A 27,234-nucleotide genomic window follows, 5' to 3' on the forward strand; every position below is an offset into this window, starting at 1 on the left:
ATCATGCTGACTTCTTTCCTTAGCAGACTGGAAAAGTCAATGGCTCACACGGCCATGGTGCTTTTATTGAGTGTAATTATGTAGTTTAGGATTCCACTCTCTGCAAGAACATTCAAGTGTTGGTTCGAACGTGGGCCAGCCAGACATAATGTATTTGTTTACTCCTTAAGAGCGATCTGGGAGAAATATAACAAATCTTAGTTGATAGACATCCAACTGTTTGCATCCAAAAATGTTTCTGAGATAGTTTGGACTAAAGGCACACTTTTCTTTTTCCACCGATGAACCGAGTTTCTCAATAGAAAGTTTCCAGCATTAATTAAAATTTGTTGGTTGTTTAGAAAAAGAAGGAAAAGCAAGATAAACTGGTTCAATCTTATGAAAACATATGAGGGTCACATTTTACCCCAAAATCGAATCATTTGCTTAGAAAGACAGATAGTTACAAATTTGACATGCTTATAGAAAACTAAAATTCAGCATAACAGAGAACATTACATCTCACTATATGTCCACATAACTTTAAATGGTGCAAATAATAGCACACACACACAGACCCACTTTATAAGCATTAGTCTTGAACATATTAGTGTGAAATATGTGTTTGTTGTCATTCAAACCTGAATCTTTTAGCTAACAATCTATATGAACTTTTGTCCAATCCACTCAAATGGACTGGAAAACCTAAATTGTTTTCTGTCATCTAATCGTGCTAGTTTTCAAATGCTTCTTTTACTCCACACAAGAGCTGTTTCAATGGGGTGGGGGTTCCTTTCCATGAAAATGACAGAAAGTGTAATGCTGTTAATGATCAGGCTTATCAAGGGAAAGCCCGCTGTTTGCCCCCTCAACAAAAGCCCCTCTAGTTAGCCAGCTAGACGCAATAACACTAAGTGCTGTGTGTGTGTGACTAAGACACTGAGTAGTCTTATTTAAACCCCAATGGGAAAAGTGACTGCATTTGGCCGTCTGGGACCCCTCGGCTCAGCTGGGCTCTCTTTCTTAGGTCAGGACAGTCCCAGCTGGGGTAGAGAGTCCTCCCTGCTGGGGGAATGCTCTTTTATATTAACCCCCTGCTGTTTGTGAAATCTCGCCTGGAGTTTAGAGTGATGTTGTGATGATACTGACAGACACAGTCCTGGTCCCTCAGTGCAAACCTGTCACACAGGATCACGACTGTCCCTGTCAGTCTGGAAAACAGTTCCTGAAAGACCTCCACAGGAAATGCTTTCTCTTGTCTGGACACATTATTTTCAAATGCCAGTGGTGGCTTGCGGTTTAATTGTATTGCTTGATATCAGATTGTCTCTCAGCGTGTTGTTACGATACGTGTCAGCTTTGTTCTTTACACGTTTGTGGTTTAAAGTCTCAAACCAAGCACAGAATCAAGGATTAGTCAAAGTTTTTAAGATTTATAAAGCTTAGATAATCATGTTTGTACATTTATTTTTTTTTCTTAATTTGTATATTATTAAACTAGGTCTTTACATTGTAAGGGGGCAAAACAAGTCCTCATTACGCTACAATGATTTGGGTGGTTACCAGGGCGTTGCTATGTGGTTGGTAAGGTATTTCCCCCACTATATTTACTGTTATTTTTTTTTTCAAAGCATACAACCTGTGTCATAAATTAATCACAAAACAATCCCACAAAACATCAACAAACATCAAATGAAACAAAACATAACAAGAGGGGGGAATTATAACCCAAAATATGAGCAAAAGTACTAGTGATGCTTGCACCACTAATTACAAGAACCAGAAATGCAGTTACTGACAGATGTGAAGTGGCTTGGATAAAAAGCCCTGAAACGAGGAAGAATTTGCATAAAAAGAGACAATTTTGATAAATCTTGAAATACTTGCATATATATATAAACTATTGCAAATTTGTTGTGCCCTAATCAAAGTAGTTCCTTTTATCCCTTTCTCTCCTAGTCTATTTCTTGATAAGCTGTTTGGGGTTTTGGACGACGGGGGCTTTAGTGGTTGGCTTTGTAGTGCTCTTGCAGATAGTGGTGCCCTGATTGGCTGGAATGCCGTATCACATGTAGTATAGCACAGCTCCTTACATGGGCTACCCGGGGCTGAGAGCAACAGCATGGAGCAGCATATGCACTACTGAATGCACAAACACACACATCCTCATTCACACTTGCACTGAGAGAGTTCAGAGACGGTCACAGAGCAGCTAATATGCTCTCATTCACGGGAGGTGTAAGGCAGTGAGTTTTGGAGATTAAAGTGTTTTGTGAGTTTTTTGACTGATGAGTTGTACAGAAACAAGAGACATGTCGGAGAGATGCAAAATTTTAAGGACCATCACGGCAGCTTTGTGCTGTTTCTATCAGAAGAGCTCCATTATTGGAGCCAAGGTGAGTAAAAGCCTCCAAATTGTGTGTTTGAGTGTGTTTGTTTTGATGTCTGTGTATGAATGTTCAGTTGAGATTACTTAACTCATTTTAGTCCCATCTAATCCAAGTTCATTTTTTAAATATTTTCAAATGTATTAATATTTAATGTGTTGTCTAAAATTCTGAGACTACATTGAAAATCTAGGATTTGCTTACATTAAACCTAAAAACAACCAAAAAGTTTTAGTATTTTGAAAATTTGTAAAACATAAAATTGCTGTGGTGGACCATGTTAACTCATCTGTACAAAAGGAACAATTGATGACTGTGACTTCATTGAAATGACTGGAACATTCTTAAATCATGCTGGGATAAAATGGATCATCAAATTTGCTCAAACTTGTAGAGTCTATGTCAGCTCAACTTGTAAACTGCATGCTCTCATTAATAAAAAACTTTTTAGTCAAATTGTTTTGCTGATTATATAATGTGTAGGTAACAAATGCAAAATAGAAGCATTTTAACAAGTGGTCTCAGATTTTTGGACCCCACTGTTTATATTATGCAGACACTCATGTATCTGTAATGTTACAAATGAATTGATTCAAAAAGTTAATACATTTAGAGATAAAAGACAAAGGCAACAAAAAAACATGTGGTGGATAAGAAAAGATTAATAGGGAGGTGCCTTAAAAAGCAGGTCTGTGAGTAGTTTTATAGTGGTGGTCTTTCTTCTGGCCTGGTGAGATATATGGCTTTTTGCCATTCACTTGTAATTGTTTAGCTACTCACTCCCCTTGTTGCCTTTGAAAACCAATACACCCTATTGATTGTATTATTTTATATCTCTGTGGCTTCTAAATTGATTATAAGTGTGAACACATGCTGGTATGCTCATCTAATATGTCATGTTATAAGTAGGGAGGGCTGCTCAGGTTGGGTTGACTGAATATATGGGCGATATAAAAATAGTGGCTCTGCGTATTCTATATAAATCCTGTAATGGTTTATATAGAAATGATGTGAGACTGAAATATAAGAGGGGTCAGCGGGTCATATGACTATTCTAGATGTATGGATTATTAATAGCAAGAATGTTCTATTCAGCCTAACATTACACCTGCAGACTGCAGGGGACTTTGGGCAACAGGGGAAAATGCAATAAAATCTCTGGGTTTATGAAGTGAACTGTAATATTTCTGTCATTTCCATGCAGGTGTGGTTGTTATAATCTGTTTTCACTTTCTGATATCCAATGGCACACAAACTATTGATCTATGGTCTGTCAAAGGCTAGAACACAATGGAGGGACGCAAATGGTCAGAATCTGTAAAATATAGCTGTTGTAGGATGAATGAACTAAAGCATTGGTTCTCAAGTGGTGGGTCGATACCAAAAGATAACAATGCCGAAAACAAATAACCATATAATCGTGCAAAGTTAGGATTGCCTACTAAATACGCTTAGCAACTTTTTAAAAAGGAGGGGAAATGCTTTCCATATCTTTGTTCTTGTTGTCAAAGTGTGTCCAATCAAACTTTACGGTGGCACAAATTCCCTGATGTTTCCTTTCTTTAAATACAATTTTTAATAGGAGATAAGCTAAAATGTCATGCCTATATTGTATTGATTTTAAAATTTGTTTTTTGATTGGTTGGTATCTAGAAAATAAAAGTCAAACTTTTTTCACACTAGCCAAGTCATACGATATTAATGTCGCCATTTCATACTAAATAATACGAGTTGTCATGAGACCAGGTTGGGTCGACTATTGATGCCCAGTGTAAAATCTTGGTCTTGAAGCAAAATCAGTTGCGATCCACGGAATTAAAATGTAATTTCTACTTCGCTCCAGAATGAATGCAGTGATTAACTAGAAAAGCAAGAATGTCAATAAGTTCATTCACATTCTTCCTTTTAATTGCCTGTAGACTGATGTTGAATTCCTGCCATGGTTATCGGAACACTCAATATATTCAATTCTGGGGATGATTTGTCCAGAAATAGCCATGTGTTTATTATTTCTCACATCTGGCAGGGCAGCTCAGCGGACCCTTGCTCTCAAGGTCTGGAAGTCTGTTGAAAATATTCGGATCTGGTTCACATTTTTTGGGTTTGTTTCTAAAAATAGAACTGGGTTGTCATGGAGACTTCCGGTCTTTTAGATGGTGTTGGGGGTCACTGGGAGTGAGAGGGACAGAGAGGGCAGTGTTGGTGACTCTTGTATGGATTCTTTCTTTTGAGAGATTTTTGAGAGGAAGTTTCTCACAAAATGGCAGTTACTGTAAAAGAGGCCAAAAGAGTCATAGAAGGTAATGTCTGTCATTGACTCCTAAGTAAATTTCTCTGTGGTGAAAACAACTTGGGGGCTTTATTTTGATGAGTGTGAGGAGCAGTTGTGGGAATGAGGTGTGTGTACTGTACAGTACAGCTGTGAATCACTTGAAACCCCAACTGTGACAAGTCTGCCTTAAATAAACAGGCTTACTTGTTTAGCAGAGGTGTAAATTAACACCTGACGGATGTAAATGGCTTGCGCTGCCCTACATACACAGTTACACTGTTTTAGTGAGATATTATTCGCAAACAAATCTTTCTTTCTTTTAAGGATTTGGACGAACCATTTCGTGGGTCACATGTTAGAGTCAAAAACAACATTATATTTGACTCAAATAACATTACAGTTAATCTGACTTCATAATGCTACTCACTTTCTCTGACCAAACCATAGACTGTATATAAAGATGGACGCATGACTCCACTTCCAACCACTGTACAAAAATATCCCGGAAACGGGCGCTGCCATCTTGCGCTAATGATATCATTTGTAGCCGGAGTCTGCACAGTAGTCATCGTGGTGTGGAGTCGCGATATATTTATACAGAGTATAATTCAGATTTTTACCATAATATTTTATAAAATAAAAAATAATTAGTAACCGCTAGTTACCAATAACCTGCTTTTTTCCACATAGCTAACGTTAGACTGCTTGTTGTCTTAGCTAGTTAGCTAATAATATTATTTTACTGATTAGCTTACAAAGCACAAATTTAACTTACCGAAAAAACTGCAATGATCCCTTAGGTCGCTTTGTCTGTTTAAAAAAAAAAAAATGTTGTTCTGCAGTAAACTGTACTATCACAGTTATGGAAAGTTGAAAGCTAAAGTTAACCCTTCATCTCCTCCCGATGTTCCCGAACTGAAGTCTGCAGGTGCCTCCACGACTACTTCGCTCAGAGAAGCTGTCAAAAATTATGTCGCATCCCCCTTTTTATAGCATCAAATAACTAATTAAAACCAAACTTATCAGAAAAATGAAAACTTGAAAATATATCAACGTGATAAGAACTACCTAAATTGACAGAAACCGTCTTTGGGAAACATTTATTTGAGGTGCACTTTGTTTTTTAATTTGGCTCATGCTGTTGGGAAGCTAGCATGGAGGGGGCGGAGTTTATAACCTATAATGCAGCCAGACACCAGGGGGCGATAGAGATGATTTGGCCTCACTTTTGAGGAGATTACATGTCGTCCATATTTATCTACAGTCTATGGTCCATTCACACACACAAGAACACACTCAAACACTGGACACGCAACAGTGGTTCTCCCACACACTGAGAGTGTAACACAGCAGAAGTATCAGGGCTATGGCAGAAATAAAAGCTCAGCAGAGCAGTGGGAATGTGGGAAGTCTCTTTGATTGACAGGCTGCAGGAGAGGTGCTGACACTCCCATCATTCAACACCAGTTTCACCTCCCATCAGTGATAAACATTCGTTAGTAATTAAAAAATGTCACTTCAGAAATAGTATCACAGCTTGTGCTGTTTCTAACAAGTTATTGGATAAACAAGGATGGATGTGTGTGTGTGTATGTGTGTGTGTGAGAGAGAGAGAGAGAGAGAGAGAGAGAGAGAGAGAGAGAGATGGAGTGTGTGCCATCATCAGTTGCCATGCCCAAGCAGAGACGCTGTCAGCTTTCTGAAGATCAGCTTTCTCAGTGGAAAAGTAACCGTCCAAGAGGAGGTATTTCACCCTATTTCGCGGGAGCCGGTGCGCAAGAGTCTTTCACTATAGAAACCGCAATGTCCGCCACAATTTTAAACTGTGTCCACTCCAATGTGGAAAGTCTGATAAGAGGTAAGCGCCTTCAGTTTGTGTAATTAATCAGTCTGTTGTGTCTCTCAGCTTTGATAAGCCGTAATGCTGAAGTTGATAGTTTAAAGCTATTTCCTGGCTTTAGTAGTGTAGTAGAAATACGAGCGATCATGTAGTGCTGTATGTAAACACTGGCTGATGCGGACTGACTTCACGTCACCTAACTGGTTCAGATTACACATAAAAATGTTTTTTGCCACCACCTACTGGCTAACATATATAATGTAAAACAAAAAATACATGTAAAAAAAAAAAAAAAAAGAGCCTCTTAACACACCTGCACTTCTCTTACACTTTAGTTTAGAATGACATGAACACAAGCGAGTGTGTGTGTGTGTATATATATATATATATATATATATATATATATATATATATATATATATATACATACAGTATATAAGCATCCTTTCTATTAATTGAATCAACATAAATCATACAATACACAACTCTTGTTTCTGAGTGTAACATGATATTCAACAAGAAACAAAATGTAGGATGGGACTTGGTTCTATCCATCGGGAATTGATTGGATCGATAAATGTGGCAGACATAAAAGCAGTCAACCATGGAGGACTACTCCTTTTCTTAAATGCTAATGGTACCCATTGTTTGAAACTTAAACTTGAACCTTAGTGACATCAGATGAAGAGGAAAGTCATTTCAAAGCAAACTATTACATTGTGATGAAAGATTAACAAAGACAAACAACAATTCTTTGGAATAACATGCACTGGTGAATTGCGCACAGTATAACCAGGCACATGCATATATGATACATTTTATTATGCATGTAATTTCAACAATTTTCTGAAAGAAATTGTGCTTTATTCGCAAGCGATTTGTTTGTTTTTTTGTTTTTTTTCATAACAGTTCTGTTTTTACTTCACTGTATCCTCGAATTCTACCTGCCTCGAGCGATCCACAAAACTTCAAGGTATTGTCCAGGCTCAAGGCTTTCTTTGCAAAAAAGCATGGCTTCAAGCAATTTTGAGTCCTGGGGACAGGCGTGTCCCCTACTTTTTCCAGCTTTTCCCCCTTCTCTCTCGCTGTACAACAAATTAAGCATGCTCAAGGAAACATAAAAAATAGGTCATGTTCAAAGCGATCCAGCACAGCTGCCCAGGGCCCTAATCCCCCCTTCTGCCCTCCTTACAAAACCAGGGCTGGGCTGGACTGATTGGGCCAGAATTGGAATGGAATGAGGGGGCTGGGGGGAATCATACATTTAAATTGAGAAGATGGGAATAAATGAAAGAGAGGGGTTTGTGAGAATCCATCCCATTTCTAGACCTAAGTTGTCTTCCAGATCCACATGATGTGCTCAGATTTGACAAGAAATTATTTTCCTGACTAGATTGTTGCTTCTAAATTGCACAGAGAAAAAGCTTTGTTCAATCAGGCAGCAAAAACAGCTTCCAACACTGATATTTTTAGTTGTTTGCAGTCTAAACAATAAAAAGCCACATGCATATACTGCCAGCCAAATTTTTTTTATAATGTACAGATTTTGCTGTTTCAGAAGGAAATTGGTACTTTAATTCACCAAATGGCATTCAACTGATCACAAAGTATAGTCAGGACAATATTGATGTAAAAAACAGCACCATCACTATTTGAAAAAAGTCATTTTTTCATCAGCCATCACTCCAACACCTTATCCTTGAGTAATTATGCTAAATTGCCAATTTGGTACTAGAAAATTACTTGCCATTATATCAAACACAGAAAGATATTTGGTTCATTAAATTGATTTTAACATTGTCCTTGTGTTTGTTTTTGAGTTGCCACAATATGCAATAGACTGGCATGTCTTAAGGTCAATATTAGGTAAAAAATGGCAAAAAGAAACTCGTCAGTCAATCATTGTTTTGAGGAATGAAGGCTACAATGCTTGAAATTGCCAAAAAAACCTGAAGAGTTCATACAAATGTGTAAACTACAGTCTTCAAAGACAGGGATGTTGACGGCCCAGATGTACAACTATACAAGAGGATAAGAACATCAGAGTCTCTAGTTTAAGAAATAGACACCTCACATGTCCTCAGCTGACAGCTTCATTGAATTCTACCCACTAAAAAACAGTTTTCTTAATATATTTTATGCTCGTTTCGAGGACAATAACACCACCCTCGTGGAGAGAGCACTCACGGCCGACTCTACAGAGGTTGCTTCACTCTCCATCTCTGTCGCGGATGTAACCCGATCCTTCCGATGGGTGAACATCCGTAAAGAACATCCGGGTCCAGACGGCATTCCGGGCCGCGTCATCAGAGCTTTCGCGAACCAACTGGCTGGTGTTTTTATGGACATTTTCAACCTGTCCTTCTCCCTGTCTGTAGTCCCCACATGCTTCAAAACATCCACCATTGTGCCTGTACAAAAGCAATCAAAAATCACTTGTTTAAATGACTGGCGTCCTGTTGCTCTGACCCCCATCTTCAGCAAATGCTAATCAGAGATCACATCTGCTCTGTGCTGCCCACCTCTCTGGACCATTGCAGTTTGCCTACCGCAACAACCGCTCCACTGATGATGCCATTGCATATATACTACGGAGTGGTGGTGGTGTAGTGGTCTAAGCACCATAACTGGTAATCTGGTAATCAGAAGGATGCTGGTTCAAGCCCCACAGCCACCACCATTGTGTCCTTGAGCACAATGGAGCAAGGCACTTAACTCCAGGTTGCTCCAGGGGATTGTCCCTGTAATAAGTGCTCTGTAAGTCGCTTTGGATAAAAGCGTCTGCCAAATGCATAAATGTAAATGTAAATGAATTTGTAGTTATTAAGATTAATATAAAAAAGTATTAACCTGTAGTTCATTTATTTAAAATTAATTAATTAAACATATTTATTTTAAATTTGTAATGAAAAGGAAATTTTTAAATCTTAAATAAAGCTTAGTGTTTGAGCAGAGGCAAACATTTTCAGTTTTCCATCATCTTACTAATGTCTCATGGCATTACAATGGCAAACAGTGTAGATACACCAAATATTGTCTGTCTAAACAAGTAAATGTGATTTCATTACATTTAACAGTGCAGACAGTCAGTCCTAAAGATCCAAACTGAAAAACTAATTAGAATTGGGTGCAATATTAAGGATCACAAATCTTCATTAGCATTCACCACAGCCAAACTCTGATGCTCGATTACTTTCATCTGATATCTGTGTTGCCCGTCTAGGAAATGAAGAACATGGCAGACACCCCAGGGAATATCTAAATGGACAGTGTTATTGGGGGGTGAGATAAGAGAGGAAGAGGTCCTGTGTTTTAAGTCCCAAGAGGCTGGTGGGACACTTAGATATCCCTCTTTGTATACTCTGACTCTGGAGGGTGTGACCCTACACCAATGGCCAGACGAGATTGATTTTCCTGCCCGTGAGATGCCACTAATGACCCCCAAAACACTTGGGATTCTGAATGTACATGGTTGAGTCCAGGGGTCTACATCACAGAAACATACACAGGAAGCAACTGGAAATAACAAGATTTTAACATTTCCTGAAGCAATTTGAGTACCGGTAGTAGAAATCACCACCACAATGCTAGGGTATTTTGGATGGTTGCCGGGGCATTGAAATGTGGTTGCTTAGGTGTTCTGAGTGGTTGCTAGATGGTTGCTTACTGGCCCAAATCCAAATAGCCCACCCCCATGTCTCAATGATATTCTGGTTCCTAGATTTGGCTTGAGTCCCTCCTTCAGTAAAGTCTATGGGATTTTTTTGTCCTCTTTTTATTGTCTGCCAGGGGAGCATCATAAGTCAGATTGTTTAGAAAAGTTATAATTCACCTCTCCTCAGCAAGCCAAATTATTTAAAGTATCGTCCACACCACTAGCACCTGCAGCAGAGTTATGCATCAAAGTTTATTACTTAGATTTAGGGGTTTGTTAAAATTCCTAACTCTAAGTAGAAGTAATGCTTGCCTAAGTATTGCCTAAGTACTGCCATCAGATTAGTTTGACTGCAGGTTTCCATCACAATGTTATGCAGAGCCAATCTAAACTCACAATGAGATGAGCTCCCTAGGCACTTGACTTCCACCTTTGCACTCTGCCTGTATCTGCACAATTTCTCACTCAAATGTAGATTTTTAACTGTTCATCTACCGGAGCTGGTTGGTGGACAATTGTGGAGTACACAAAACAGGATTAGATGTTAAAGAAACAACAGGAGAATTTCTCATCTACAATCATTATCTAAAAGCGGCTTATGATAGCCTCACTGGTAGTGGAATTTAGCTTATTGTACAGTATCAAGCCATCTAAGAAGGGATAAGCCATGATTTTAAAACTTTTGAAAAATGTACTGGTCTCTCTTTTCCATGCAATTACAATGAATAAGGACTGGAGCTTTCAAATTTCAAAAAGGATGGAAAAGCATCATAAAGTTTAATAAAAGTGGTCCATACAAACTGTGCTCTATATTCCAAGTCGTGTTTGGTAAACAGACCAAAATTCAAGTTGTTATTCACTGATAATCTTCTCCTATTTCTGATTTGACGCCAAATAATTATTTATTCTTGAATCGGACAGTGCTACTCCTTTCATGAACGTGCCAAGGAGAGTGAGGGCAGATGCCAAGAGTTTTAGTGAATACTAACTTTAAAAAAACATCCAAGTGCTCCATTATGATTATCAGTTAAATATTACAGCACTATTTAAAAAGATTATTAGCTAATAACCCCTCAGATGTGCCCGCCACATGGAGAGATATAAATGAAAACAGATATAAATGTCTGTTATGTTAAAAGCCGAAGTGCTGAGGTGATTGATTTGGTGCACAAATACGTCTACACTGCCTCTGCTTGATGGAGGGATTATACGGAATGGCGGTATCGAGCTGCTCTTGAGCAATTGAGCTTTGGCTATTTTTAAACATTTATGGCCTCAATGCACCTCTAAATGGATCAGCATTCTCTCCCAAAGCACGGAGTTATGAAGCCAAGTTGTAATGCTAAATGAATGTGATGGCAGTGCCAGAAAACATCACCTCAGCTGGCATATGATCGCAAAGCAGTCATAAACCCCAAAACATAACTATCAAGCTCAAATGTTAACATTCAGCTCAACCAGACTACAATATCATGTTCACAAGTGTTTACAAAAAATTATATTTATTTATTTTTTGTTTTGGTCATTGTGTTGTGTAATATAGTTATAAAACAAACATGTCTGTCAGGGGTAAGATTCAGCAGGTATAAGATAACTGGGGATCTTACCTGATGATAAGATATTATTTACATTTAGTCATTTAGCAGATGTTTTTATCTAAAGTGACTTACAAATTAGGAACTTAGCAAGCAATTTGTCATACAAAGTTCAACAACATCGGCAGTGTTGCACTGCCATGTTTTCAAGGTGGCTGGAGTAGTATATGCGCAAGCTCAGAAGAAAGAGACATAGAAGGATTTATTTATTTTTGGTACAGTAAGTGCAAGTTCAATAGTAAGAGCAATTAGTGTGGATTGGTTAAGTGCTCGCAGAACAGATGTGTTTTCAGCTGGTTCTTGAATGTTGAGATGGTTCCAGCAGATTGTGTGAAGGTTGGAAACTCATTCCACCACAAAGCAACCGAGAAAGTGAATGATCATGAAATAGACTTTGAGCCTCTTTGTGATGGGACCACTAGGCGCCTCTCGTTCATAGACTGCAGAGAGCGAGTTGGAGCATAGACCTGTAGAAGTGAACTGAAGTAAGTGGGTGTTCCATTGGCTGTCCTAAATGCCAGAGTCAAAGCCTAGAATTTCATGCGGCAACAACAGGTAGCCAGTGGAGTGAAATCAAGAGTGTATTAGCCCTTTTTGGCTGATTGAAGATCAGACATGCTGCTGCATTCTGGACCATCTGCAGTGGCTTAAATGTGTTAGCTGGGAAGCCAGCCAACAAAGCCTTACAACAGTCCAGTCTTGAATTGACCAGAGCTTGGACCAGGAGCTGTGCAGCATATTAAGACAGAAAAGGTCTAATTTTCCAGATGTTATAAAGCACGACAAGACCGGGTGGCAGATGAGATGTGGGTGTAAAATGAAGCTGGTCATCTACCACCACTCCCAGGTTCCGAGCTGTTCTGGTTGGTGTTAGTGTAGTTGAACCAAGATGAATAGTGAGATTGTGGTCAGCAGATGGGTTGACTGGGATAACGAGGAGTTCTGTCTTGGCAAGTTTGAGCTGAAAGTGGTGTTCCTTCATCCAGGCAAAATGTGCAATAAGCAGGGAGAGATACAAGCTGAGACAGTAGGGTCATCAGGTTGGAACGACAGTTAGAGCTGTGTATCATCTGCATAGCCAGAGTAGGAAATGTCATGTGCCTCAATGATCGGTCCGTGTGATGTTTTGTATGTACATCACCTCGAGAAGAGGAGGGGTCCATGTACTGATCCTTGAGGAACATCAGTGGTCAGCAGGTGTGATTTTAACACCTCTACTCTCCAGGAGACCTTGAAAGAGCTGCCAATGAGGTATGACTCAAACCATCCAAGTGCAGTTCCTTTGATGTCCATGTCATAAAGTGTGGACAGGAGTATTTTGTGGTTCACTGTGTTGAAAGCAGCCGACAAGTCAAGGAGGATGAGGACAGATGAGGATATTATATCAATATTTGTGTCACGATATGGAAATATTGCACATAAATGATAAAATGGTGTCAGAGAATAGCACATCTTGGTTCCTGCAAGTTTACAATTACACAAAAACCCTTGCAGTGTAGCTGTTATGGAGGATACTGCATGTGGACATCCTTACAAATGAAGCAAGAAATAGACTTCTATTCTTATCTCATTCTGAGGTTGCATTTTTAGTTGAATTTAAATAATTGAGTCCTCAAATGTCTACCTTTGATTATAAGCAATAGTGTAAAATACATTTTTATTATATCAGTTACAAGTCACTAAGGACAAACAAGTGCTTTGGGATGATTTTCCCAGCCAGAGTAAAACTATGTATCGTCTGGTCACTGTAATTTGTGGCTTGTGGGGTGTTGGCTTGGCCTGCTGTAGTCTAAAAAGAGAGGGTGTAACGCCTGTCCCTCACTACAATACCAGTGGCATCAGAGTGTATTTCAGTACTCGCTGCGGCCTGGGTTTGTCAGTCTCTATACATAGTAAGCACCTTAGAAGCTTCTCCATATAAAGGGAAAAACTGTCCATCACGTGGCATGACTTGCAATGAATTATGTTTAATAAGTTTATAACATAGAGTTTCTGAAATATGCATTTTCCATTTGGGTTCAAAGAAATATACTGGGGTTTAATTCAGTAGGGTTTGTTACATCCTTATAACACCTGACAGCATTAAAAGTCCCACATAGTCAGCTTAGTTTGAGTTTTTGACTTCAAATTGTCTTCTGGAAGTGTGTTGGTGCACATACTGTATCTGAAGGTTACATAGAGTGGATACAGTCTGAGGCCTATGAAAAGTTTTGTGGATTAAAAGCTTTTGAGTGATTGGTGACAGAGAGCTGACGTGAGGATAAATCACCCAAGATTGTCCCGCATACACTCAATAAAAGCAAGTGATCAGACTGTGCCATATGTGAGTTTATGTGGGATGCTTTCTATCACAATTATATCCAAATCAGTTACTCAAAATTATTTATTTATTTATTTTCACTCCACCAATGAAAATAGTTCCAAAGAAGCCAAAGCAGGATCAAGCGTTCAGACTGACCTTCAGACTGATTGTCTGGAATGCTGTGATACAAACAGTGAAGTGTATCAGTGCTGTTATTCTCAATAGCAGTTTATGTGCACTTCCATCCTGGTGATTTTGTTAAAATGATTTAAAGATTTTAGGAATATAATTGGAACTTACCTACTTTTCATGTGAAGTGGTTTGTGGTGGGCCACAGTGGCTGATTGTGGTCATTAGTGGCTAATAACCACCTGACATGCTTGAGAGACCACTACTTAGGCTGTGGGTCACTGTGAACATAAAAAACAGAGAAACTGACAGCTCAGCATCTCCACAACATTGCAATGATGTTCACAGAAAACTGATGTATCTGTCATGTTGTCAAGCCTTGAAATACACTGAGATTTTTATAGTATTTTAAAAAATATATTATAAGCAGTTTATACTTTGTGACAGATTATTAGGATTTAGAAAAAACATTCTAAAACAAGATGTATCAGAAACAACAGTTTCAGAAATTTATTTATGCACTTTTATTAGGCAAAATATTTTCTCCATGAACTTTTCTAATGGCATTTTTGCCTTTATGAAGGCGCATTTGTATCTAACCATATAAAAACACACAATATCGAACCATATAAAAACTCACAATATCGTCATTTTATGGCTAGTGCTTTCATAGAAATAACGAATATTAATTCTCAAAAAATTATTAATAATTAGAATAATTAACTATCCCTAGTATCTCATTTTATAAAATATAGTACATCAGCTATTACAAATAAAAAAACAGAGGAATTCCTTATAGGGCATATTTTGCCACACATCTTATATTTTGATCCCATTGTTGTCACTTTCTGTGGTATTTTGCCTCAAGCACTGGTAATTTTTGACCCTGCTGCCCTGTAACGCAAGTGTCAATAGTAATTCACAAACACTAGGTTTCAGCAATCTTTACACATGCACACACACTTGATGACATCACTTTTTACAAGCACATTGTAGAGCCATGGATCAGTTGCATCACCAGCTGTGTTAAGAGCTGGGCTCTCAGCCATACTCAAATGTCCTGGCAGGTTTAAGAAACCCCAAAACGGTAGTTCATCAAGCCATAAAAGCTATTTCAATCTGGAAAGTAACAGGGACACACTTTCTAAAATGGGCCTTGTTAATAAAATATACAGCAGAATGACTGGCTCTGTTTGTGGCCAGTGTGTTTGAGTGAAGCAGTGTACTAAATAAAGTCCGTAAAGGGACACTGTCATATCAATTTAGGTTTCCACTTCTGAGCACACACACAGACAATTACTTATCAATTCCAATTTCCTTTATGTCAGTTTTATTTGACATTACTTAATAGACCATAACTACATAGCTGAAACAAGAAGTATGGCTGGGACTTTTTCCTCCTGCACTCAGATTTAGTTTAGAGATATGCAGCAGTAGCGCACTGAGTACCCACTGCATAAAACTACCAGTAAAAAGGTACCACTTTAGGTCTCTGAGGTTGGGTACTACACATAGCTGGCATTCCAAGTACTTAACCAAATATATATATATATGCTTGAAATCTTGCGACTGAAATATGTAGCGGTTTTGCTTTTTTGCCCGAGTGGTGACACATATGCACAGCATACAATTCATCCATTCACATTCAATAAAGTAATACGACATTGGAGACCTTGTGCTACAGTAGTTTAACCATGTTTCAGGGGTGCTGTTAGTAATAATGTGCAAAATTGCATATTTAAAAAATCAGCTAGTCAGCAGGTTGCCCCAAAGACTAGTCAACTAATCGGCCTCAAGAAAACCCTCTATAATAAACATACCTCCAGTTCACCTGAACAAATCAGATGTGTTTCTAAGGGACACATTCAAATCTTGCATTCATAAACAACTGAAAGCAAGAACGCAGGGGTCTCGAGATACTGTATGTATAACACATTTTTTTTTATTTTTATGCAACAGTGAACAAAAAATATTCAATTAATATTAATAATAAAACATAAATCTAAAACCAGCTGACCTCATTAATCAAGTAGTTTATTTTTTGATGAATATTCCACCATGTGACCCATCACTAACAGTTAGACACGACACAAAGCAGAGAGCCAAACACTCTTAAAATCACACACCCTGTCATAACTTATTGCTTTTATAAAACGGTGTCAATAGCAATGTGATAAAAGACACCAATGCTCAACATTTATAAGTAATATAATAAAAGGTTAGTTCAAGTCCTATAATCTGTGTTGCTCTGCAACACGCAAAGGACATTGTTACTTGGTCATCATTTGAAAGTATTTTCACAAAAAATAGACCAAATAACTGTCCTTTTTGTCTTAAATGTAAGCTACTTAAATTCAAATTCTTGTTGCGGCCTTGTGCCAATGGCCAAACAACCACTGCTGATATTTACTTTTGCTTTTTGCTTAAATAATTATCACAATAATCAATTCTTCAGCCAAGGAATATAGTTCAGTAGCCTAAATGTATATTGTTTATGGTTCCCAAGCTAGCACAATAGTAACACATTAATATATTACTGAGATCACAATTTTTTCCCCATTCTGATGATTACCTGAAGCTCCAGACCCATATCTGCATAATTGTATGCATTGCACTGCTGCCACATGATTGGCTGATTAGATAATCGCATGAATAAATAGGTGTACAGGTGTTACATGTGAACATATAAAGTGAACATGTCTCATGCAATCAGTTTATACATTCAGAACTATCAGTTTTATAATACAGATTGAATTGTTCACTGGTCAATTTGAATGTGACCCCATTGGCTTTTCAGGTAAATTCAATGCACATTTCCAGATGAGATCGTTATATCAGATTATTCCCCTATTCTGCACTGCGAATAACTGAATTCTAAAAATGTACTCTACATATCCCTAATTAATTTCCAACTTATGGTGACCAGTATAGATAGAAAATAACTCTTCCGTCATAATAGGGACACAGAATGTTCGGAATAGCATACTATAATACTGCTATCTGGGAATACCCAGATGACCAAGTATATTTTTCATAAATATTAAGTATACAACCAGAGAACACTGCATGGAATACTTTATTCCACAATTTAATGTGCTTAATTTGATATTCCATTTACATTTACATTTGTGACAAATGAATGGACTAATGAAACATTTGTCATAGTAAACTGCAAATACGGTGCAGTATGCTAGTGCAGGGGTATTCAAACTTTTTGGTTTCAAGGACATCTAAATATGATCCTGTTTTGGGGAGCCTCTTCCTAAAACATAAAGGCAGTTATGTATTTTCATTTGTAAAAGACCAATTTTTTTGTGTAACCATGATATTAAATGTAAAACATGTTGTTTGGAAACACAAATAATTGGCACTGTGCTAAATACAAAACCTATTCAGTTTAATAAAAAAATATTATTATTAATATTAATATATATATATATTTTACTTTGTGTTCAATTGATTGTGTATCTTTTATGGTATTATATCAGGGTACAACATTTACAAAATGACATCAAAAGAAACAAAAAAGCATCATGAATTATTTAATATTTTTTATCTGTTATGTAACATTTGATGTGTTATAATATTTAATTGTATCTATTTATGGGTTTGGTGCAGGTTTTGTAGTAACCTGTAGCTGTCAGATATCTTTATTCACTTTCTCAAATGCAAGTGTGTAGCTAATTTTTGAATGTGTAGCTAAAATATTAGTACCTTTTCTAGGGAAAAACTCCAATCTCTAAAACTTGAAAGAAAGCCTACCATGATGGTAGACAGTAGAGAGTTATATAACATGGGAACCATTCAATTATTTCAAATGTTCTGAAATATCAAACATTATTTACAGCTACTTTTGTGTTGAGCATCAGCTATGTTTTAAAATAAGAATTAATTTAAATTAATTGAGAAACACTGAGTTTTCAAAAAATTCTCATTAAGTAAAAAAAAAAAAAAAAAGCCACAGGAAACCAATTGCAGTGGGCAAATATTGTGCATTAATTTTAGACGTTAATATTAAAAGCTAAAGTTAATTTTAGACACCATTTTATGGCATACGTGTTAACTACAATCAAAGCTTTTATATAAATACAATGAAATCTGTTTATTGGTTACCCTGAACTCTAAAGTTATTCCTTTAAAGCAGCCTATAGATAGGAATTGTATTTACCCTCTAAAATTCCTAAATTGTGAAACTCTCTGAGACAGTGTTTATTTTTCAAACAGACCTGTGAAAATCAGTGATGATTCAGACCAATGTGGGTATGTGTGTGCAGGTAAAGGTGTGACATGCCCCACGGCATATGAAGGCGGGCGTAGACAGCTTATAAGTCACAGGAACCACAGGATAAATCAGTCAGACACTGTGTCACACAAAAAAAGAAGGGAGGGGAATAGAAAAAGAGAATTTATCTGCACTGACACCAAGTACTACAAACATTCAGAGCCACGCACGGTATTCAGGGCCACCATGGCTCTAACATACTCTTCTGTTCCTGTCTATGTGCAGTTTTCAAGGGACAAGTACATTATGGATGGACCACTGGAGAAGCTTCGGAGAGAACTAGAGGAGGAACTGAAACTAAGCAGTGAGGAACCACGGAGCCATGCATGGTACCACGGAGCCATCCCCAGACAGGTACACCATTCCTGGGTATTGGAAGAAGAAGAGGGTTGGGTGTCATGGAGATCTCTGTTATTATGGGATAATGTTTATATTATAGTCTATGACTTTTTGTGGTTGTTTTGTAAGGGGTAATTTACAATTGAATGGTGCAAAATAAACCATGAAAAGTTGATCAGGACGCTAACACAAAACAGAGAGATCTTCTAGCACCATGAAGGGGGTTATTTTAGCAGTGCAGAATGTTGCTATTGGCTTATCAGAATCAAGTATTCAAGAAAGTCATGTAATACTTTGCTTTAATATATAGTTCTATAGTTACCATGCCTCTGAAAGATGGTGCATAAATTTAATCTTGGAGACATTGGTACTGTAGATGCATGTCTATTCTCTCTCCTTGAGGGACGCTGGAAGTCATACCTCTATCTGGCACTGAAACATTCACTCTCTTTGTGGAAATGATAATGAAATAAAGACATGTGGCCATGTTTGCTACAGCTATAGACAGGGCAAGGCCAGTAATACTTGATTAAGAAAATACATTTTGAGACATAGTCTATGCTTCCATTGAATGTTCTTAAACTTGTTAACCTTAATAAAAAAAGTTCTAAAAATTACTGTGGTGGTACATTTACATTTATGCATTTGGCAGACGCTTTTATCCAAAGCGACTTACAGAGCCCTTCTTACAGGGACAATCCCCCCGGAGCAACCTGGAGTTAAGTGCCTTGCTCAAGGACACAATGGTGGTGGTTGTGGGGATCGAACCAGCGTCCTTCTGATTACCAATTTACCAGTTATATGGTTTAGACCACTACACCACCACCAGTTTTACATGGTACTCCAAGGTACTTCAAAGAATACCATGTATTACCATTATGTATGTCCAAACAACCGTGGTATTACCAAAACCACAGTACTTTATTGTTTATTTTTGTTGATGTACTCAATTAAATGCTCTTTTCAAGATTGAAAATTTAAAAACATGATCAGATATTTATTGTGTATTAACCTTATCACAAAATTTGCATTCACATTGTACCCTAATTGGAAGGTATTGCAAAAAAAGAAAGAAAAGATAAGAAACTGTAGTCTCTTGCCTTCTTAAATGTTCCATTTCCATTTAGATTCATTTTTATTTGCTTGCCTGAAGATTTATATGCTGAAAAAAGCATAAAATTGTCTTAATGCGTCTTTATAAGCATATAGAGCGGACAGATTTCCTTTTAAGCAGGCATTTGCTTTGCAAGGTGTAAGGCCTATGAGTGTTTAAAGGAACTATCAGCCGTGGCTCGTCTATATGGGCTGATGGGGCAGAACCCCACTAAAATATGAATCCACTTGAAAACGAGTCATACCATACATTGAAAATAAAGTAATTTGTTAAGATGTAAATGTGTTCAAAACACATGTATTTAAAAGCAAGCCTAAGACATAGGGTAAAAACTGAAACCTCAGAGACAGACAATCTACTGACCATCCAAACTCCATAGCACACCACAATTTTTCCAATAGAAATCTGTGGTCCAAAATGAAACTGCAACAAGCTAAACTAGTGTCAAGTCCAAGGTTACTTAAGTATTAGTGTGCGCCAGCAGTGTGACAAAGTGCGGGCATGGCGAGAATTACTGAGCGTATTGTTTCTATTGCATATTCAAGACAAACTGGCCATCAAACAGCTTGGTCCTGACAAGACAGACATAACAATAGTTTGCCAATCAAAATACAAGTGTAGGTGAAAAAACATTGAATGTATTGTATGACGTGGTATGGCAAAAACCCTGGAATATGCGCTTGTGCTGAACTGAATAAATGTTCTTCAACAACCCTACACCACATGTTCTGTCAGGTAGTAGTTTTTAATGATTTGAATAATATAAAACTTCCTTGTGGAAATCTACCTATAGTGCTCAGAGCAACAATCTCAAGTTGCCAAAAATAAATAAAAAAATATATATATATATGTATGTATATATATATATATATATATATATATATATATATATATATATATATATATATATATATATATTTAGCAGAGAAAGTCATTTCACACATTAGTTGATCAATACCTGTTTTTAACTGGTTTACAGGCGCCAAACATGCTTAGAACTGGAACTGCCACATTCACACCTAGACTTGTCTATGACATTTGACATTTAATTGACACAAAAAGCTAAATCTAATGTCTGTTGGGATTGCGTTATTCCAGAGTGCAGTTAGCTACGAATTACCTGTTGTTGTTAGACTGACTTGACAACAAAATTATATTCATTATATTAAGTACACTTCCCGTAGCTCAACCACTATGTATTGGACTATTCATTAAAATGTCAACAGTTTCTCATTATGACAAACATCACATTGCTGACAGCTACAGTTCCACTCTTATGACAACCATGTACTCCAGCTCATTTCTCATGCTACTTTGCGGAATATGCCCCTGAAACTGACAACTTATCCATCTACAAATGCATTAGATCAAGATTGGTAATGTTGTGATGATCCATGCTCGCTATCTGACCTAAAGTGTATTTATTTAATGTTGTAGCATCATGTGATCAGAACTACCAGCGTCGTAGCCAATCTATTGCTTACACCACAAATACTACACTGGCAATGGTTATGTCACAATGTAACAATAGTCATTTCTCTAGGTTCTAAACACACTTAGAAGTAGCTTTAGAATACACTTAAATATGATCAAGCCAATGTTTTCAAAAAATCTAAGCAAACCACTTTTGGCCAGGTTCATTAGTATGTTCTGCAACACAGGAGCCCATAAACTGCTGTGCAGCAGGCATCATTTAGTAAGTCTTAACAGGGTTGGAGGGTTACTTTTTTTTAAATGTACTCCACTACATATTACAGAATATATGGTGTAAAGTATAATTTGTAACGTATTCTGTTAGATTACTCAAAGTCATTAACGTAATATAAATACTTTGGATTACTTCTTCAGCATTGGCAGATATGTTTTGTAACTTGTTTTGAAAATAAAAAAATCTGCCAATACAGTTAGACAAAAAAAACGTTAAAAATACCTTCTCTGAAAAACCTAAATATCTTATGCAGTGTTGCTTCTAAAAGAATATGAATAAATGTTTTCCAACTGAATAGACTTAAAATTCAATGAAAAAAATAAAAATAAAAATGACAATAAAATGCAAAGTAATATTGTGGGTTGCAAAAATCCACTAGTGAAAATGTGTCTATTTTCCTATTTATAAAATTACAAATTCTATTATCAGCATAACAATTTGATTGAAAAGTTGAATTGAAAAATTCACATGAATTTCTATGTACCCATTTTGCTTTAATGATATCATGCTCTCGAGCTGGCATGAACTACACCAGTTTTTGTAAAACCAGATGATCCATTTTTATCCAGTATGATTCGAGAATGTTCCAAAAAGCATCTTGTGTGCTTCCATTAAAGCAAGGAAATCTGTGACACAAATTTGCTTATTTGCTGAGTTACCTAGAAATAGAGCAGAATCTTGCAGAATAGTTACATCATAACACTTCTTTTTTTTTTTTTTTTTAAATCCTTGAATATTCTTATTTTCAGTTTAAATTAGATTTTGAATTCCTTTATTTATTCTGTCAAAATATAATGTACATTCGCTTATTTGTTGTGACAGGATTAATTCTTAATTACACTAATGCAACCTTTTAACACAGGAGTCAGCAGTGAGTCTGTACACACTCATTTATCCTTTTTTGATCACTACACACCCTGTAATTATGCATTCAGTCCTTCACAAAGCTCCTGACAGCACGTGGGCTGAAATACAGGCTGTGTTTACCCACAACTCTGTGTCTTTCAGGACGAGTCTGACCTGCTTGACTAAAAGTGATAAGTAAAGAGGAAAAGCAGTCATTCACTGATTCTACATGTTCTTTTTGTGATCGCTGGTGTGAAATTACCTGTTGTTGATTTTAAAATTGTTTACTGTCAATTGCTGGGGTAGTTGTATTTGTTACCTTGGGGGAAAAAAAAGAAAAAAAGAATAAGACTCGTTAATGAAATGGGATTAATTAATGACACAAGGCAGGTATCAACCTGTGAATCCACAATAGTCATAATGGTTTATTCTAAAATAACTTTGGACAAACAGTGCACAGACTCCATGAACATTATAGTATTACCAGATCAAGAATATCACAGTATTGCCATGTTCAAAAAAAGAGTAATACCATTGTACATTATTTGTATTATGATGATAAACTCTTGCATGTCTGCTGTTAGATAACTATAAATTCCCTACAACAATGTTCTGTATTAGCTTCATGGTACAGTGATGGTATTATGTGGTAATACTTTGGCACTTTGATATATACCATTGTGCCGAATGATTACCACATTCATACTGTATATTATGGTATTGACATGCTTTTCAAAGGATACCATGGCATTGCAATTGGACATGTTCCAAAAACACTGCCATGGTATTTTTTTGATGCAGTCCATTGTTTATTTTGGAACTACTGTAGATAAACTCCTGTTTGGCTGTTGTTAGGCCCAATAACAGTTGTTTGGTACAGCCCATAATGAAAAAGCTCAGCGATTCTAATCACTTAATGACTCTTTTCCTGGTGCCTCTGCTGCCCAACTGCTCCAAGAATGCATACTAACCTTGATTCATAACTATTTAGAATATCCTCCAGTCTAGTATAAACCAGTGAAAGTTTGAAAAGTAATTTTTGTGCCACTAGTGTCACCAAACAGAATTGCTAAAATAATGACTACCTGTCTTCAAACAGGAATTCTTGAAACTCCTCGTCTGGCAATGGTTGGACAAACAGATAGTTTCACCTCAAACGCACACCGTTTGTTGAGCCAATGTCGCTTTGTTGAGCCAGTCATGATGCTACAATGTTTTGATAGTGCCACAGAGCCACTTTCTTTACACTTTTTTTTTTTGCCAAAATTATTGAAATTGATTACTTATAATAGATGTCTCAGCAAGTCATTTACTGTATAATCAGAAATTTAGAGAGGAATCAGCTGGTACACTTCAAGTGTTTTTTACATGTCAAAACCTCTTAAAGGACTAATACTTTAAATAAATATATATATAATTTTTTGGGGGGCTTCTTTTTCGACTGCTGTCCTGAGTGTTACAGTACATCTAGGCAAAGATTTATATACTAGAAAACACAGATATGTATGGTTCAGGAATGCTTTCCCCTAGCGCCCCATTAAAAATAATTAATATTCCAAATGCATTACTTTCACAGACATAAATTGTAGTTTAGAGAGGCAATCCATCATTCTAAACTGCTTGAATGCGCTGGTGATTCACAAAAGAAACACATTTTTGGGTCATGCCATGCATCACTGTCATAAACGTAGCTCCCTGTTTACTGTGGATGTGTACATAATCTGATTAGAGAGAATGCCAGTACAAAACCAGATATGAATTTAGGAGTAGAAAAACATCAGTAGCTTTTAAATGTTTACTCCAGTATTAGAAAAGGTATCAAATGGCATCATGTACAATGACATGTTATTATCAGAGTAGGTACTACATGAATGAATGTAAAAACATGTAAAACACAACATTTATGCCCTTTTTGCCATTTGTTTGAGAGAATGGAAAACAGAGTAAGGACAGTAAATGATGGAAAAAAGGGTGGGTAAGAGGACTAGCAAATGGCTAATTTGAAATAAGACAAAAAGACCACATGCACGACATGTTTTAACCACTTGCACAAAAAGACAAAGACAAAAAAAGACAAAAAACTTGACTGCCTATTTTGTGTGTTGGGATTTCAGGTGGCTGAAAACCTGGTTCAGCGAGATGGTGACTTTCTGATTCGTGATTCACTGTCCAGCCCGGGAAACTACGTCTTGACCTGCCAGTGGAAGAACACCCCCCAGCACTTCAAAATCAATAAACGAGTACTAGCCATGAACGAGGCCTATTCACGCGTTCAGTACTTTTTCGAGAAGGAGGGATTCGACAGCGTCCCCGCACTAGTGCGATACTACGTGGGCAACCGCGAGCCCATGTCTGAAGTTGTCGGCGCGATAATCTTTCAGCCAATCAACAGAGCTCTGCCTCTGAGATGCCTGGAGGAGAAGTATGGTGTGGGATCTATACGTGTGGAGGCAGAGTTCTCAGAGAGGAAGAGCCTGACGTCAAAACGGTTGAGTCTGAATATCATGAACGGACATGCCCAGGACCACTCCCTCAGCCGTGGAAACCTCCTTGGGTGGGAGAAACACACACACACACACAATATATATATATATATATATATATATATATATATATATATATATATATATATATATATATATATATATATTTTTTTTATTTTTTTAAATTCCAGATTAGAATAGAACAGAAATTCAGTATATCTTTTTGGGTGATGAAAACAACAAATACAAGTCAACACGTGTTTTTCCTACCACTCCAGTAGAAGAGAAACAAAGAGGTTTTCAAGACTAAGTGAACTGTCTTTCTCCTTCCCAGCAACAAGGATAAGTGTGGGAGTCAACCAGCATGTCTAAACCACGTTCAGGAGAGGAGACGGCCACTAAAGACCCATCAGTCTGAGAGCTTCCTCCCAATCGGTGAGAGCCTGTCAACATTCATCCTCCTTGATACCCCGTCACACTTTCAGCTCTCTGGTGATACCCACATCTGACAGCCTTGAAGACCAGTCATCTTCTTCAAATTAACTTTGTGCCAAAGCGAAAGTAATTCTCAAAGTCAAGATTTCGTTCCCGCCTTTGAAATTCACTTTGAGTTATCCGCATTAAACATGTGAAATGAGATGTGGGATTGGAATGCAAAATACATTATTTTGTAGAGGAGAATGAAAGTGAAAATACTGGTAATTTATGCCAGTGTCAGTGGAATAAAGATGGTTATGCAAAAAAATATTAAATAAATAAAAGGCAGCTTTGCAGTCCACGTCAAAAACTAGAGAGGTGGATCTGCTTTGCCATGCAGAATGCAAAAATTAAACTTGAATTGTTTCTGCAGATCAGAATGGGCAGCTTTGGACTTTATTTGACTTTTCTCCATGGACTCAGTGCGGTCCATCAACCAGGCATGTTTTAAGAAAAAACTATTTGAAATTTGATTAATAAATGATACCATAATTTGTGTATATCACAGCACTGAAGACACTCAAATAAATATTAAATTAATATAAATATTAAATTCAATTAACAATGACATAATAGATGCAGATCTACTTGGTTGCATTTACACTGCAGACCTTTGAACAGATGTACAGTTTATGCATAGACGCAATACTGCGATACAACACCAATATATGGGTCTGATTTGTTTTGTTTTACCGCCTGTTTACAAACCTGCTGTGATATTATGTTAATATCTTACCGAAACCAAACATTTTGACACAGATGCTCTTTACAGAGCATAAGTGCACATAAATATATTGCGTTTTGAAAGCAGCCACCTGTCAGTCAGATAGCACATGGGTACCGAACTGAATCGGATCTCAGTACTACCGAGAATATTGAAATAAATTGCTATTATTACATATTTAATGTTTTATTTAAGTATCGACTTGGCACCGAAGTACTGGTACTTTTGACATCCTTAATATGATGCATATAAATGTATTCCTTTGCTTTCAGGCTGTAGACCCAAGGCTCAGCTTCAACAAATGGAGCACCAGCCGTGCCCTAAATCCCCAGTATTCCGAACAGGAAGTGAGCCAGCCCTGAGTCCCACAGTGCCACGCAGAATGGCCTTTGACACCCAGCCCGGCGAGGCTATCCGTGGATCTGACAGCCAGCTGTGTCCCAAGCCACCCCCTAAACCTAGCAAGGTACCCTCCATGAGAGCACCATGCACCCCTGGCCTGCAGCCACTCATCCCACCAGTACCCCCAGTAAAGCCCCAAAAACAGCGACCTTCAGCTCAGCAACAACAGCAATCGGGTAGCCCATCGAGTCTGGAAGTAAGCTACTGTGAACTGAGTCCATGCAGCCCTGCTGAATGGGAAAAGATGAATGGACAACAGGCAAATGGCTATGTGGAACGTCTAAATACTGAGGAGGAGTTAAAAAGAACTGATAGCAGCATTAAGCTAGATCGTAGTTCCTATCATAATGCCATTGAGGCCTTGGACAATGACAGCGATGAAAACAACGAGTGGGATAAAGAACAAGAGCAGGATGCCAAGAAAGTGAAAGGTTTACAAAGACCTGTGTTTGAAACTGAATCAGCATTTAAACCAGGGAACACAAACTTCAGGCTGTTACCTTTTGAGAACAAGCCATTGGAAATGACAGTATTGAAGAAAGCCAAAGAACTTGCCGTCAGTCAAGACCCAAAGACGATCGCAAAACACATCCTGCAAGCAGACTGTCAGGTATGGCGATGAGACTTAGGATTCAATTTTGATTTCATGTTGACTTCAATTTACTTTCTTAATACACATTTCTCAGTGCACAATATTGAA

At 37.4% G+C, this 27,234-nt stretch overlaps 1 protein-coding gene across 1 annotated transcript in view; it reads left to right on the forward strand.

The window, feature by feature from the left end:
• The window catches only part of LOC127621488 (breast cancer anti-estrogen resistance protein 3 homolog), a 108,528-nt gene that overhangs the window by 74,198 nt on the left and 7,096 nt on the right, over positions 1–27,234 (forward strand). The window contains 4 exon segments of the mRNA XM_052095119.1: positions 18,667–18,795; positions 24,563–25,002; positions 25,266–25,366; positions 26,405–27,144. Of these exon segments, the coding sequence (XP_051951079.1) occupies positions 18,667–18,795; positions 24,563–25,002; positions 25,266–25,366; positions 26,405–27,144 (1,410 nt within the window).

The sequence above is a fragment of the Xyrauchen texanus genome, chromosome 27 (assembly GCF_025860055.1).
Source record: "Xyrauchen texanus isolate HMW12.3.18 chromosome 27, RBS_HiC_50CHRs, whole genome shotgun sequence".
NCBI classification, from domain to species: Eukaryota; Metazoa; Chordata; class Actinopteri; order Cypriniformes; family Catostomidae; genus Xyrauchen; species Xyrauchen texanus.